Source organism: Chamaea fasciata, unplaced genomic scaffold (assembly GCF_029207755.1).
Source record: "Chamaea fasciata isolate MVZ Bird 193981 ecotype frontalis unplaced genomic scaffold, bChaFas1.0.hap1 SCAF_20, whole genome shotgun sequence".
Taxonomy (NCBI): Eukaryota; Metazoa; Chordata; class Aves; order Passeriformes; family Sylviidae; genus Chamaea; species Chamaea fasciata.
The window spans coordinates 7811878-7828150 of NW_027094105.1; the positions used below are offsets into that span (position 1 = coordinate 7811878).

At 51.1% G+C, this 16273-nt stretch overlaps 2 protein-coding genes across 3 annotated transcripts in view; one reads left to right on the forward strand and one right to left on the reverse strand.

Moving 5' to 3' along the window:
• Positions 1-4445: 4445 nt before the first annotated feature.
• Positions 4446-7832, forward strand: BRD3OS (BRD3 opposite strand). Its single transcript, XM_066201319.1, has one exon. It carries the CDS (start codon positions 5055-5057, stop codon positions 5322-5324), a length of 270 nt encoding a protein of 89 aa, XP_066057416.1. The 5' UTR covers positions 4446-5054; the 3' UTR covers positions 5325-7832.
• A 1500-nt stretch (positions 7833-9332) lies between these two features.
• Positions 9333-16273, reverse strand: part of BRD3 (bromodomain containing 3) — a 36196-nt gene continuing 29255 nt past the window's right edge. The window contains exons 11-12 of one of the 2 annotated variants that reach the window (XM_066201520.1): positions 14824-14952; positions 9333-14381 (exon numbers count right to left, since the gene is read on the reverse strand). In XM_066201520.1, the coding sequence (XP_066057617.1) occupies positions 14266-14381; positions 14824-14952 (245 nt within the window). In that variant the 3' untranslated portion in view covers positions 9333-14265. Of the gene's footprint in view, positions 14382-14823; positions 14953-15011; positions 15322-16273 lie in introns of those variants that run through there. The other variant, XM_066201521.1, reaches the window with a different exon arrangement.

Consider the following 16273-nt stretch of genomic DNA (forward strand, 5'->3'; position numbering starts at 1 on the left):
GAGCCGCAGCCTGGCTTTTTTACTGGGTAATAAAAAGCGTTCTTGGCCCCTGGACACTTTGAACAATCCCTGCAGCTGCAGAGCCAGGCTCTGCGTGGGAGGTGTTGGAGCAAGTCCTCTCCTCGCCTACCTCTGCAGCAACCCCAAGGGCTGATGGCACAGGGATTTCTGAGAGCAGGAAAAAATAAAAACTACCAAAACCTGTGCAGCCAGGCTCGGGTAGAGCTTGAATCCAGCACAGGCTGGTGAGCTGCGAGCTCCGGATTGTACAAACCGTCCTGCAAGAGGATGAGGGGTGTGGAGCGCACCCAGATGCTGTTTCCAAGGTGGAGCCAAAGCTAAAAAGGAGCTTGAATAAATTCACAAATAAAATTGAGTTTTGTGCTGGAGCTGATGCTCCCCTCTCCTGACCCCTGGCACTGCTGGGAATGACAGCCAGGGAATGCCAGGCACCCCGGGAATGCCAGCCGGGCAGGGAATGCCAGGGAATGCCAGCCGGGCAGGGCAGAGCGGCTGACTCTACCCTCTGCTGGGGACCGTGCGTGTAGCTTCTCTCCCCTCCCAGACTTCTCTCCGTGCGCTTTTGTTTCAGTTCCCGGCAGGAGAGAAGCCCGAGAGGTGCCTGGATGCTCCGGGGAAACGCTGCCAGAGGGAACATTGTGCTTTTCCACCTCCGAATGTCTCGGCGTGTACAGACAAGGAGCCTGGCAGGCAGCCCCCATAGCACAAGCGGTGTGAGGGGGACCTGGCTGGTGAAGTGGTGGCAATTTGGGAACGTCACGGAGCTGCCTGGGGACATCCCAGTCCTGCATGGAACAGGCAAAACGAGTGGAAGGAGGGGAGGAGGGAAAGACGGAAGGGAATTAAATGCACTAACACGTATGAGGACACCATACCATACAAAGCAACCCCAAAACACCTGCGACGTGGCCACATTTCTAAGAAAGGGGCATTTTCTGCGAAGTTTGGTGTCACTCCAGGGTTCTCTACGTGCAGAGCAGCAGCCTCAGTGCAGCCCCTCTGAAAACATCCCTTAAACACCAGAGCCACCCCGCCAGGAAATCCTCTTTTCCCAGCCAGGCAGTGTCTGTGGATTGCCATTGCCACCTTCTGGATTCGTCCAGGCGTGCAGCAGAGCCTGTCCCGGAGCCGTGCTGCCTGCCAGGGGACGTGTCTCCAGCTGGAGCCAGGGTCCCCAGAGCAGGAGCCAGCCCGGCTGCTGGCACGGCAGCTGTCACACAGCCCTACGTGCCATTTGCAGCACGCCCTTAGATTTTGCGATCTCCTTTCACCGGCTATTTTAGGAAAGCTCTGCAAGCCCCAGCTCGGCAAACCCAGTGCTCGGCGAGGGGGAAATCACAGGGCCCCCAGGAGCGTTCAGCTGCTGGGTACAGACCATAATCCTCTGTCTGGCTCATCCCACACCTGATCTACCTGCCCAGACAAGGTGCACCGTGCCTCAGTCCCTGCAATTATCCTCCTGCTGAGGGCCCTGCAGCGCTGCCAGCGCAGCTCGTGTGCCAGCCCTCTCTGCGGGAGCTGCCCATGGAGGGGACTGCCTGGCACCACGGAAAGGAGCAGGAAAATGAACCCGGCACTGCTCCGTGCGAGGCAGGAGGGATGGACAGGATCCTCCTCTTGTCCTGGAGCAGCGGGAGCGCTCAGCCACGCGTGCTCCTTGTTTAGCCTGAGAGTGCAACTCCACCGGTGAAGGATTCTGAGCCCAGGCAGCAAGCCGGTGGAGCTGGCACTGCCCTGGGCATTTCTCAGTGGAAGAGTCTCATTTTGGGATGCCCCAGCTGTGCTGAACAGCAGCAAGCAGCAGGTAACTCCCAACCAGTTAAGGCCATCACTGCGCTGCTGGGATGCCCTCACTAATTAAGCATCCTCCACAGGACTCTGTTGCAAGATGACACGAAAGAACCACACTCACCAGTCAAGTTGAGAAGTGAGAAGCGAAAGAGCAAGTTTATTATGATTTGGGGTTTAAATAGGGTTTGGAATTTGCTCAAGGATTGGGGGATGAAAGGACCACCTCTCTGACCCCAGTGGTCAACACAGAAGTCCATCACAGAAAGGAATATGAAAACAATCTACTTTGTTTGTGTTAAATGTGTGAGAAACTCCAGTAGAAATACGTAAACAATCAGAAGGCTGAAAATCAGGGCGGCAGGGCTCCACCCCAACAGGTTTCCCATCAAAATCAGACAGACCTGGAGTGTTCACAGCCCCGGGAGCTGGGCAAGGGGAAAAGCTCCCAGCCCAGACCAGCCCGTCACTGCAGCCACGGCACAGCAGAGGCTTCTCAGGGACAGCAAAGCAGAGATTTCCTCGGATGAAGGTGGGGAGGGACAAACCATTGACTGAGCAGCAGCTGGATTTCACCTCATCCATCGCACTGCTGCTGCCCCCGCGGTTTATTGGGAAGGGTCCGGACTCAAGGGGCTCACAGCAATGGGTGCAGTGGGGGCTCGGAGCAGCTGGTGGCTGTTGGAGCTCGGCAGGTTCCAATCCTTCTCCTTGTCCCCTCTCAGCAGTGCACCCACCCCTCCCACTCACCAGCTTCTGTTAGTTTGGTGATAACAGAGCCGGGAATTTTACAGACAGGACCAAGAGAGCCTTAAAAAACCTAAATCTTGTCCACTAAAGGATTTTGCACTTTGTTCTGCAGCTTCCACGAGTGGCTCAGGGCTGGCTTCCCTGCACTAGCAGGAAGCAGATTAAGCAGCAGAGTCAGGATATTTCTGATAATAAATATATTTCTGGCAATAAACATTTTCATAGTGTGATCATTCCTTTTTTGTTTGTTTTGTTTTGGGGGGGTTCTTTGTTTTTGGGTTTTGGGGGGGTTGTGGGTTTTTTTGGTTTGGGGTTTTTTTTGTTTGTTAGTTTGGGGTTTTTTTGGTTTTGTTTTTTTTTTGGGGGGGTGTTGTTTTTTGTTTTTGGGGTTTTGTTTGTTTGTTTGTTTTGGGGGGGGTTGGGTTTTGTTTGGTTTTTGGTTTTTTGCTTCCCTCTTCTTTGTGTTTGGCCTGAATCTCCTGGGACCAGGGAATTGCAGCATGCCTTCCCCCTGACGGAAGCAAACCACAGCCTCTTGTTTGTGTCCGCGGAGGCCGAGCGGAACAACGGGAGCAGCTCTGCCCGGATAAACGCAGCGGGTCCTTCGCGGGAGATTAGATGGCGCTGCCTTCACAGGAGATAAGAAGATTGAGAGCTTAAATTTAGCATCATCAGGAAAAGAATAAGCCCTGCAGCACTCTTCAAAACGTATTTCGTACCGTGCTGGCCGGGAGACAGGCGGGATAAGGAGAGGCGCCGGGGCAGACAGCGATGACGGGCGGAGGTCAAGGAGGGGCTGCTCAGTCACGCTGCCTTCCCACGCAGCCCACGGTGACGGTGGCATGAGGCTGGCAGCACGCGGGGGTGTCCCCTGCCTGTCCCCACCCCATGGCTGGGCGGTCCCTGGGGAGCCCAAAGGGTACAAAGGGTGTCTGCACCTCCCCAGCTGCCCCACAGGCACCCACCAGAAAGGGGAGTGGGCTGGAAATCGCAGACGGTGGGAGAGCCCCTCTCTCAAGGACAGCACTTGGGAGGATCCCCCAGCTCAGCCCCAGTGCTCCCAGAATGGGCTCAGCACACGCTGGGCTGGGTGTCCCTTTAAAACACTGAGCGTCCAGTGCTGAGTGACACCCGAGGGACTCCGGCACCCGCTGGGGGGGGGGGGCTTCACTGCCATCCCTGGACCCACAAATCCACCTTGGGGAGCCCCACTGCCCTCCCCGGACCCACACACCCCACTCGGGCTACCCCACTGCCATAGTCCAGACCCACACATCCAAAGTGGGGAGCCCAATACCGTACCCCCATATCCCCACACCCACCGTAGGGAGCCCCACTGCCATCCCTGTACCACCCACCCCACTCAGGGTACCCCACTGCCATCCCCGGACCCACAAATCCACCTCGGGGAGCCCCACTGCCATCCCCGGACCCACAAATCCACCTCGGGGAGCCCCACTGCCATCCCCGGACCCACCCGGGTTACCCCTCTGCCCTCCCCACGCACCCACCCGAGCCGTGCCACCCCCGGCCCCGCCGCCGCCGCCCGCCCCGGTGCCCCCGCCCCGGCCGTGGCTCCTCCCGAGCGCATCACGGCGGGCGGAGCCTCCGCGGCCGCTCCGCCGAGCGCAGCGGGGCCGGGCCGGGCCGGGCCGGGCAGCGCAGCACGGTGGGGCCGGGGGAGCGGGCGGGGGGCGCGGGGAACCGTCGGCGGGCGGTGTGGGGTGCGGGACCCCCCGCTCGGAGCGGGCAGGGCCGGGGGCTGCGGGACATCCGCGGGGGCCGCGGGCGGTGCGCGGTGCCGCCGGAAGGGTCTGGGGGCGGGCGGGAGGAGGGGGCGCGGAAAGGGAGGGAGGCAGGGCGGGGACCCCCGCTGCCAGGCCGTGGGGTGACCCCGCTGTGCCCCGCAGGTGCCGGCGGGAGCTGCCGGGGCCCCCCCAGCTCGGGTACCACCGGCAGGGCCGGGCAGCATCTTCTCCCGCATCCCTCATCTTCTCCTGCATCCCTGAGCACGTGACGCGCCGGGCGGCTGTCCATCAGCGGGGGACAGGCCACGCACGGCCCCGGGAACCGCTGACCTCCGGGCTCTGACCTCCCCACGGCCTCGGCATCCGTCCTCCAGGGAATTCGGCTCATCCAGACCCGCTCAGCCCGTCCTGCCTGGCTGCGGAGCCGCCGCTCGCACCGCTGGAGACGCTTCGTGGACTGTCAACAAACAGCACGTGTGGGCCCTTCCCAGCATGAAGCAGGCAGCGGGAGCACCGCTGGATAAGCTCTCCGAAGCCCTGGCGTGGTTTTTTAAGCCTGCTGTAATTTTCGGGCCCTGCTCCCCTCTCCTGAGCGCTGCCAGCAGCTCGTGGATCCCCAGAGCCGCCATTCCCTGGGATGTTCTCCCTTGAGCTCCAAGCAGAAACCATCGACCCGGACGGGCCCGGCGGGGTTTGTTTCGGAGCTGTCGGGGAAGAGCTCCCGTCGGCGGAGCTCTGCTGGGGCAGATGAGTGACACGGTGATGAACGGCAGGGTGCCCCTGCCGGAAAAAGCCTTGTCCGAGGGCTACGCCCGCCTGAGGTACAGGGACACCTCCCTGCTCATCTGGCAGCAGCAGCAGCAGAAACTGGAGTCGGCTCCTCCCAACACGTACCTGAGCCGCAGCAGGAGCATGTGGTACTCGCAGTACGGCAACGAAGCCATCCTGGTGCGGGACAAAAACAAGCTGGACGTCTCCAGGGACACGGGGCAGTCCAAGTTCTGTGCTATTATGTAATTCCCCGCAGGAATTCCCACACGTGGGGAGGAAGCAGAGCTTGGGGGAGGTGGGTGTGCACCAGCCTCTCGCAGCCCGGCACAGGAAGCAACAGCGTTTCCAGGAGAGGCCGGCAAGGCTGAAATTCGATTGTTTATTTGGTTTTGCTGTTTACGGACTCCCATTCTGCATGTCACTGAGTGTGCACAGCAAACCCAGCCTCGCCGGGGAGCTCTCAAGCCTGTTGCTGCCCAGCATCTTGGCAGGGGCCGTGCTGGACCATGTGGTGCTTGTAAATGGCTTGTGTGCCCTGAGAAACAACCCGCTGACACTTGGGCACCATCCCCAGCCACCCCCACTGCCCAGTCCTGCTGCATTTCCAGAGCTCTGGGAATACTGGTGGGACAGAGGAGAGCACGCATCTCTTCCCATCGAGGCTGGGGTCTTAAGAAGTTGGTCTCCAAAACCATCTGGCCATTCCTTGTTCTGTTTGCCCTGAGTCCCTTTAATTCCTGCCCTGAAGTGGTCTCTTCCAGCCAGGGAATGGAGTGGTTTATTGTGGGGACAGGGAGAGACCGTGTTGAGAATTTAATGCCAGCCTCCAGAACACCTGGTAGGAAAGGTGTGCTGGAGTTTCATGCAAAGCAAGGGGCCCTCTTTGGTCCCACAGTGTGGGATCGTGGAAATAACAGGAGCTCTGGAGTCAGGGGAGCTGAATCCTTTCATGCAGATCCCTGGCCCAGCTTCAGCAACAGATCCCCCAGTGAAAGGGAGGTTCAGGCCCAAGAATGCAACAGCAAGAGCCCCCTGTAAATACACACATATCCTGAGGGGCACGAGGAAACTCCTGCACAGCACAGACCCGCTCCTCAGGTGGGGTACAGAAGGGAAGAGGCCACTTTGGAGTTTGCTTTGCATTCAAGTTTTAACGCATGCAGTAGCTTGGAAGGGTTTAACTTCTAGTTCAGGTTGGATTGTAGGTTTGGTGCATGTATTTGACAAGTTGTGTCTGGGATTGTTTCGATTAGCTGGAGGATTTTAGGAGGGAGAAGCATTGCCCTGCTTGGGCACAGAGGCTGCTGCTTTCAGGTTTAAGTTTCTGTTGAATCCTGACTTGCTCAAGGCAAGGTCACGCTGAGAAACTCAGCCTGAATCTTTGTTAAACACCAAACTACCACTTCCACGGGTGTGAATTCTATGCCCAGGGTTCAGCATGAAAGTTCTTGTTCAGGGCTCTGCCCTTTCTGTCCTGCCTGAGCCGTGCATCCAACCCAGCAGTGCCTGGGCACAGGCTTAGCTCCAGGCAAATCAGCATTTGATGTCAGCTTCAGGATGGATTATTTACCTGCCTATTATTAGGCATAGTCATTACTTCTGTTCTATTTATCTAAAACCTCCTTTGCATTTTTTTCAAGCACTTTATTTATTGAATTAATTTTTTGGTTGGTTTTTTTTTTTTTTTTTTAAATACAGTGAAGAATCTCTTCCACCTCTCCCGTGTGGGTGAACACACAGACACTCAACCTTGCTGAACTCCATGTACTGAGCAGAACACACCTGTTCTAGAGTGAAATCTTAGAGCTTTGGTGTACCCAGCCCTGCTCCACAGCACTGCAAAAACCCATAGGCAGCTGGCTGGGTTTTTTTTAAAAGCACTATTTCTGCACGTGTTGGTGTTTGATGCCTCGTGTGTGTGCGCTCATAGATTTAAACCTGCTGGACCTCGCTGCTTTGCAGACCCCGTGCACTGCTCTGCACACAAATAACCCTCCCTTGGTTTTGTCAGGACTAGCTCTGGAGGAGGAACAACTGAGTGAATAAATGTTTTTCAAGCGGGTTGGAAGCGTTCGATGAGATTCACAAACCCAGCGAGGCTCGGCAAGGTGCCGGGGGAGCAGTGCCAGGGCTGTGCGACCCACCTGGGCCTCCAGCTCTTGGCTGAGTGAACAGGAGATCGTTTACTCAAACAAAGCAGGAGGCTGAGCCCAGAGCTCCCCTGGGAACTGCAGGTGGATTCACCTGGAGGAGCAGGAGAGGTGGGTTCCAGGCCAGCCCTGGGGAGCACGTGAACTCTGGGAGTTTAAGGAACAGCGCATCCCCCCAAACCGGCTGTTCGTTTTCTTTTCTTATAGAAAAAGAAACCCAGCGCTTAAGTTTTCTTTTTTAATTTCGGTAAGGAAGATGCTTATTTTGGGTAAGATCAGTCTCTTTTTGTTAACGTGGCTGGTAAACCAAAATTCAGTTATTTTGCGGAGTGTTCATTGGACTCTACAAGACTAAACCCGTAAGAATGTGCATAAATTCTTCCAGGATGGAGGCTGGATGTGACAGGAAGAAGAGGATGAGTTGTCCTTCCATCTCTGTGAATGTGACTGTAGTTTTCCATTTCTGTGTGTCACTGGTCACAGCAGGGTTGTGGAGTGGCTGCTGTGGCTGTTTTCTGTGAGCCAGTTTGTGTGCTGGTGATGCACTTGTTTCAAACACTGCTGTAGCCTCTTTGATAAAGTGCATTAAAATGATTTGAACGCAGCTTTGTGAGTGGCTGTTTTCCCCCCTGCGTGGCACAGGTGACAGCTTTTGGCATTCCCCACTTGGGAGGGAGGAATCCCCTCAGTTACTGCTGGGGCTCCCAAACCTGAGGTTCCCAAGGAGCGCTCTCAGGGATAAGGAAAGCCTCTGGATGTCACACTGAACCAGGGAATTATCGAAGTTGGAAAAGATCTTGGAGATTGTCACATCCAGCCTGTGAGCAATCCCCACCTTGTCCCCAGCCCAGGGCACTGAGTGAGCACATCCAGCCCTTCCTTGGGCACTCCAAACCTCCCTGGGCTCCCCCTGCCAAGGCCTGACCACCCTTTCCTCCAAGGAACTGCTCCTGATGTCCAACCTGAACCTCCTCTGATGCAGCTTGAGGCTGTTCCCACTTGTCCTGGCAGTAGTTGCCTGGGAGAGACCAAATCCCACCTCACAGCCTTGTTTTAGGCAGCTGGAGAGAGCAAGGAGGTCTTCCCTGAGCCCCCTCAGCTGCTCCTCACTGGACAGATTTTCCAGACCCTTCCCTGGACTCATTCCAGCCCCTCAATGTCCCTCCTGCAGACCTGGCCCCAAAATTCAAGGCACGACCAGGGAGAGTTGAACCTCAATCATGTCCTCAGCCTCCTCCCAGGCTGAAGGAACAGCTCTGCGTGGTGCCCCTAGAAATACCTCACCCGTAAATGCTACAGAAACAGCCTCACCTGCCTCACAGGTGATTGTTCAGGGGCCAGGTTGAACAAACTGGTGCCAAGAGCAGAGTGAAAACAGGTTTGCTGAAGCCTTGGAGACGCTGCCTGGGAAAGGCAGCGAGCAGGAACGGGGTTAGAGAAAGATGAGCCCTGGGGCAGCCTGGCTGTGGAAACCCCACCTGACACACAAACCAAACAGCAAAACCGACCCCAGTCCTCTCTCTGCTGACCGAAATAGATCCTGGCCCCCGCACAGCAATGCCAGGACTGTGCTGGCACTGGCACCAGCTGCTCCAAGCCCCCCCTTCCCAAGCTGAGCCTTCCAGGTCACCCTGAGCTCACAGGACCAGCCCTGGCTGCTGGGGCAGGTGACAACGTCCCTCTGCTTCCTGCAGGTCCTGCTGGCTTCCAAGAAGCCCCTGGGTGAGATCTGATGTCCTTTCAGCCCAACTTACCTCAACCAGGAGCAATTCTCACAGAATTTAAGACCCTGCAGACTGTAGGGTGCTGGGAAGAGTTCAAGCCCTTGGCTGCCCTGGGAGGTGGGAGCAGCTAAATCTCCCTCACAAAAAAAAAAGGGATTTAAAGTAGTTTTCATCACTCAGCTGCGATTCAGACACCCCAGAGGCTGCCCCTACCCCCTTGAGTGTGACGTTCCCCAAAACAACTTCCAAATGATTCCAGGACTGGTGGAACCAGGATCCAAAGTCCTGATGTTTGGCTGCTGGCACTGCTCAGTCCAGGTTTGAGTGCCCCACCTGGAAAAAGATGAGGAGAGGGGAAAATATGGCATCAAACTGCACACACCAAACAATTTTTCTTTTTATTATGAAAACAAAACGAATGCCCCAGGACCAGGGTCCGTGATTACCAGTAACATCAAAGATTACTTTCTAACTCTTTTTTTTTTTTTTAAATTCTGTTTTGTTTGAGGCCAGCAATTTGCAATAAACAAGCTAAACTACTTACATTGACTCATTTCTTTTCAATAACTGACATTTACAGGAATATACTAGAAATGGCACTAAAAAGTTTTAAGAAAAAGAGTTACGGTAAATTTGCATGCACATCATACAGAAAAAGTAACAATTCATTTTTTTTCTTTTTAAATATTAAAAAAAAAAAAAAAACAAACCCAAAAATAACAAAACAAAAAAAAAATACAACAACAAATCTTTCTGGATTGGTTATGCCAGCATCAGGGCTGTGTTCTATGTGGCCTGTGTCAAATCCTAGCTGGTGGTTTAATTTCTTTTTTAAAAAGGACATTTTTTTTAAAAAGATATGCAAATACCATTTTCTTTACAAAATGCAGCTCAAGCAAGATAACGCTGCTGTGTAAGGAATCCTAAATTTCTCTTTACTGATGCAGAGCCTGCCCACAGTCAGCCCTAGTGGTAACTGCTCAGGGTTGAGAAGAGACTGAGAATTTAAAATCCAGTATTAAAAAGGTCGTGGTTTGTCTTTGTCATGCCCCAAATCCCTTCCCCTCAGCTCCAACCCCAGTTTTAAAAAAAAGAAACAGCATTCCTTTCAAAACAAGGAAAAAAAAATAAAATAAAAACTGGTCTAAAAGTCCCCAAAGCACAGAAAGAACAAGATTAGGTCACTGCAGTCTGCTTCTACCACATAGAGAACAGGGAAGAGAGCTCAGGAGGAACTCAGCTGTGCATTTCCACACACAGAAATGATGTTTGTGTGTGCGTCTGGGGGGGGTCACCACCCTCCCAGCAGTGACACAGCCCTGAAACATCACTCCTACACTTACAAACCCTGGGGGTAGGCAAGGTTCAAACCACACCAGTACAAAAACTGCAATGATTTTGTCGTGTAGACAATGACACATTCGGTGTGCAGAGAGCCGAGAGATTCCGTCGGTCGCTGGGGTGGGGGGATCTCCCTCTGGTCCCACTGAGCCACGAGACAGGCTGAGTTTACAATCAGAGAAAAGGTTCACAAAGTTTTTTAAAAGGTGCAGTAATGCTGGTTGATTGAGAAAGGTCTGGTAAGAGATTTTTTTTTTTTTTTTGTCAAAACAGGAATTTTTTTGTCCGGAAAAAAAGCAGTTTCAATAAAACTCTGTGTTGTATGCATACATATGAAATCATACTGATTTCAGTGAAGTTTCCCCTGGAAAACAAAGTTAAACTTTGTTCATTCAAGAAAAATTCTACCATAAAAATTTTATTTTTTTTTTTCTTTTTTAGTTCTTAAGTTTAAAAATGTTCTTTCAAACGTCGCGCGTTTCGAAGTTATTTCGTGACATCTGGACTGACGTGTCATGCAATAAAACCCAGATAAATAAATGCTCTGTTGCTTCAGTTCCCAACTCATTTAGGACTGCTGCTACTTTACTCTGGACTGGAAACATCTTTTCTTTCCTGGAGAAACTCGGGATGTACAAGAGGCACGCCCATGGACATGGTGGGGGGGTATGAAAAAGCTGGGAATGGAAAAGTGTGAGGACAACAGCTGGGAGCGAGGAGTCACCAAATTCTTTCCCTCGGTCACGCCAAAATGGATTTCCTCCTTGCTCCATTTTGTTGGGAACACCTCTCTTCCCACGTGGAATTTCCCAATAAGTGGAAGCCCAAGATGCAGCTGGTGGATCAAAGATGTGCAGGAGGTTCTTCCCCTTCCCTGGCAGGTTGTTTTCCATGAAAATCCCCAGGCTGGGATGGTTTTCCAGCTCCAGCAGGGATCCTCCTCCAGCCCCGAGCCAGCCTCAGGCCAGGTCTTTTCTCATCACTTCACACGAGGTTCTCAACCCTCTGGGTTCCAACTTTCCCAACCAATTTTGGTGGGACAGCCAAAAACGAGCTCCTTGTGGCTCCTTGAGGGACGCCTGTGTGTTCCAGGGGCTGCTCCTGGTGTCCCAGGATGGTGACAGAGCTGGAATTCCCAGGTTTTTTTTGTGGCAGTGATGCTGTCGCCTCCGGTCTGTCCTCCCCATGGATGCCACCACCACAGCTCAGGGTCAAACACGCAGGAAAAGGTCCCAGGAAGGGAGAACTGGGAGTTTCTTTATCCAAAAGCCAGTGGCAGTGAACTGGTTGCAATTATTCCTTAAAATATTCCTTGGTTTAGATCATTCAAGTCGCAGGCAACAGGAGAAGCACAGGTGAAACCCAACCCCGTTAAAAAGAAACCCAAGCTCTTAATTAGGTGAATATTACATTTCCTCATAGTAAATTCTGAAAATATATTACCAGGGATCTGTCTGGGGGAAGGTTTTGTAAAGGCAGAACTTTAAAAAAAATAAAATTAGAACTGAATTCCATTGTTAATGGAAAAGAAAAATCGTGAATTTCAGTAAAAATCAGAACATTTTTCTTTCAAATGCTGTAGGAAAGGATCTCTGGTCACCAGCAGATTTTGAGAGGCAGATTCCCAAGTGCCCAGCAAATCGCCCTTGGCTGATGGGCAGCGGGTGCCTGGCACTGAGCATGGATGGAGCTGGAAGTGCAAACCTTGGAATGCTAAGGCAGGCAGAGATTCCCAGATTCCCAGCACAGGGAAATCCCCTAGAGCCCAGCACAGCATCTCCTGTCCCAGCTCCAGGGCTGGGTGTGCAAAGGAAATCATGTGCTGGCCTTGAGGGGCCTCCAGGGCCACTCACCTGCAGGGGACAATAAAATCTGGAGCAATTTGCACCACTGGGAGAGCAGAGGAAGGTGAATTTTAGGGCTACTCGACAGGAGAGAGGCAGTTTTAGGGGCTGGTGCTGGAGATGGAAAGGCAGAAGTTTCTGTTAAACTCCGTATAATTTTTTTCTTCACAATAAAAAGAATTTACAATAAAAGTTCTGCCCCTCAGATTACAAATTTGATATAATTACAGAACTGGTGTTCTCCTAAAATCGGATTAGAAAAGGATAAAACCCCCATTGTTCTACCAAAACAAAAAGGGGGGGGGGGGGGGAAGACCACTGAGAAAATAAAATTGTATTGAAGTGTATGCTCCAAAATCTGTACAAAACAGGAAAAAAGGGGTGAAAAGAAGAGGGAAAAAAAATCTAAAAATGAACACACCAAACATGACAGAGCACCAGACACACAAGAGACTGGACTGTAGCACCTGTAGGTAGAAAGTCCAAGGTATATAAATAAAGTAGTGGATTTTTATTTGCTTTTTTTTTTTTTTTTTTTTTTTTTTTTTTTTTTAAATCTGGTTCAAACCTCATTAAAAGTCTGCCTGTCTGCTGGCCTGCAGAACCCCAGCTTTGCTTTTGTTAGGTTTTATTACATTTTAAATGACCAGTGGTGTTTAATAAATAAAGTCCTGGTATACACATGAAATTAGGGACACTAAAACCAGGGTGTATTGCAGCAGTGCAGGTCAAAAACGTTAGGCTGGACTGAAAAAAAAAAAAACCAGCAAGCTTTAAAAAAATTAGCTTTTTTCCTTTTATTCTTCTCCCTCCCCTCTTTCTTCTTTTCATTGAGGTAAAACATTTCAGTGCCTGGAACTTGACACACGAGGAGCATCCCCTTTTCTAGGAGCTCGCTACCAGAATGATGAGGAGAAGGGAGAAAACCAAAGCAAACTCAAAAGCCAAAAAAAGCCCAAACACACACAAAATCCCTCTCCACTTCCCCTGCCAGCTCAGCCTCAGCTGGAGCTCAAGTGCTGCTTTATTTTAAGCCCAGACTGAGGTGTTTGTCATGGGGAAAATCCCCAAGATGTGCCCCAGTAATGGGCTCATGACTTGTCCTGGTCACTGCGGGGATCACTCCAGGCTCCAGCTGACAACTTCCAGCCAGAAAAAACCTCCTGTCAGTTCCATGAAAACGTTTCATAGAGAGCGTCCCATTTCCTGGAAATTATCTATTGAATGGTAAAAAATAACAAGCCCAAGAAACTCGAGTGTGTCCCTTGCTCCCTTCTTCCCAATGAATCCCCAGGAAAAGTGAAGCTTTCGAGTGGAAAACCAAGAAATGCAACCACTTCTATTGCTTGTGTGCTTAAAAGTTAAATTCATGCTTCAAGACTTTCCTGAACAGGTGCCTATGCTTCTACCAAGATTTTTTAAAAAAAGCATGTTAGCAATCCACAGTACATGAGAATTTTTTTGGATTTTTTTTTGTTGTTTTTATGTAAAAAGATGATAGCATCTGACATTTTCATCACACTGTAGACTTCGAGATTAAGAATACTAGTGCTAATAACAAATACACCAACTAGTTCAAAAGCTAACATCTTTCAGATACAGTACCATTTTACAGAGATTTCTTTTAAAAAAGATGGTTTTTACCTTGTGTGAGCCAGGCAGGCTTATTAAAAGAGAATATTCCGGGGAGAGGGAAGGGCTGGGAGGGAAATGTACTACAAACCTTGCAGAGTTTTCTATTTATCTCCTGCTAAGAGCTCAAAGTTCTTCCATTTTCCACCGATTTTCTCCAGATAAATGCAAGTTTTAGAGACTTTATGCAAAGGGAACTATTTGTCATAAAGTCTAGTCACACACACACACACTCAAAAAGATCTTTGACCTATTAAAAGAGAGCCCCCTCCCTCCCCCCAAAAAATGGAAGATACCTTTTGTAACACTGAGTTAAAAAAAAAAAAAAAAAACAAACCCAAAATAAAATTTAAAAAAACGAAGTCAGAGTAAAGAGAGAGAAGGGATAAAACCTGACCACCGTGGCCAAAGAGAGCAGGGGGTTAAGGAGGGGAGGGGACACTGCAGGGACAAGGAGGAGGTGTCCGTTTGGGGGGGTGTGTCCGTGTGTCCCAGCTCATTCCGAGTCGCTGCTGTCCGAGCTGGAGCCGCTGGAGCTGCTGCTCCCCGACTCGGAGGAGCTGCTGCTGCTGAGCCGGGAGGGGCCTCCGGAGGGAGTGGAGCCGGATTTCTCTGCGGGAGAACAAGGCAGAGGGATGCGGTTACTCGCAAGGAACACAGAAAGTTTGCCCAGAGTGCCCAATTTGACCCACAGGGTGGTGACCGTGCAAGTTTGGGAGCTCTGCTGTCACCTCTGAGCACAGGAACCTTTTTGGAGTATCCTGAGCTGATGTGGGGGTTTGGGATTTTTTAACCCCATGTGTTAGTAGCACTGTGGTGTTAGCACAGGGAAGATTCTCGCCCCTCTGAAGGAGGAATTGCCTCCCAGACAGCTCCTGTCCACCACCCAGGAGTTTCCACCTGCCCAGGGACCAAAGCAGCCCCACACCGCGGCTCAGCGGGAACTCCCTGAGGGTTCCTGTCAGAGAGACAAACCCAAGGCAGAGCTTTTGACCCCGCAACAAAGCCTGCCCACTTTTGGGGTGCTGTTTTCACACAAACCCAAAGCCATTACCTTTCTTTGCAGGCTTCTTGTTGTTGTTTAGCTGCCCACTGACGTCCTGTAACCGTTTTTCTAGTTCTTTCTTCTTTTCCTGAGCTAACTCTTCTTTTGACTTTGCTGCTTGCTTTTTGCCACTGGCAGCTGTGGGGGGAGGAACGCAGAGTTTCTGAAAGTGCAGGGATGCGGGGGGGGGGAAAGAGGACATCACTATTTTACAGGGCATGTACACCTGTGTGCACACTCTGCAGTGACAGTGCCAGTGCTCACACAGCAGCTACACATCCCAGAGAGAAGACAACACCTGTCGTTGCCTTGCTCATCAAATCACCACCATCCTGTAACATGCAATTTTTATTTTTTTTTTTTTTAAGATAAAGATCTTCTGGAAAGTATTTTAGAAGATAGAAATATCCATGTATTAACCTTGTCATTACAGGTTACTTACCAGCCAGTTATATGGTCAATAATTACAGATTTGTAATTAGAGAATTGTTACATGGGTTTTCTGCCCTGTAAAATAAAGTGTCCCATTAAAGGTTGTCAGGAGTAAAGCATCTGCCATTAAAACTTCCCATCCCCTCACGCAAGAATCTACTGTGGTTTACGTTGCTCTAAACAGAAAACAAAACAAACAAAAGGCAAATTAAAAACCAACTGAGGCAAAGGCTGGCAGACAACAGGAATGTAACTGCATCAGGACGGAAAGGGTGAGAAGGACCAGCAACACTCACAGTGCCAAGGAAAGGAAATATTCCTCCAAAGGAGGAGTAATTGAACACAGGTGTTGGCCAGGACTGGAAGCACAATACAGGAGCCAGATATTTTGCCCGATCCAGCAAGGAAATACCTACATTTCTGTGAGCTGTTTTAAAGTAAGGGTTTAAAAAAAAAACAACCAAAAAAGCAATCTGGAAAGCACAATCCTAAGAGGGAAGCCAGGCTCACAGGGTGGGTATCTGAAGTTATCTGTGTTACTCTATGCTCTGGTTCCAAAATTGAAGGATGCTTCCTGTTCCTAAGCGCTCTGGAAAATCCTTTCCTGAGCTATGCCAACAGTGAAGGATTCAGGGGGAAAAAAAATAAATCAAAGCAAAAAGAAAGGCTGCGCTTTGCCTAGGCCTTCCTGAAAATCCTGTGAGGAAGGAAAGGAGGTGCTCTGCAAGAGCAAGGAGTAGCTTTTGTGTCACAATCCTAAAAGCAAATCTCCCTTAATCAAAGGGCCAGGAGCACTCCAGGTAAGTGATGCCACTGCTGTCCAGCTGGAGCTAAACTCTCAAGGGGCTGCAGGAACTCGCTTTGTGGACCAGGCACGAAGTCTGACCCACACTGAACCACGCCGTGAGCAGCAGACTGACATTCACCCTCTGAACTGACAGAGGGCAACGTGGTGATCAGGACACACAGCAAGAGCACTTTTGGGGTGAATACACAGCTCAGACACGCCCAGAATCCACAGGTAACC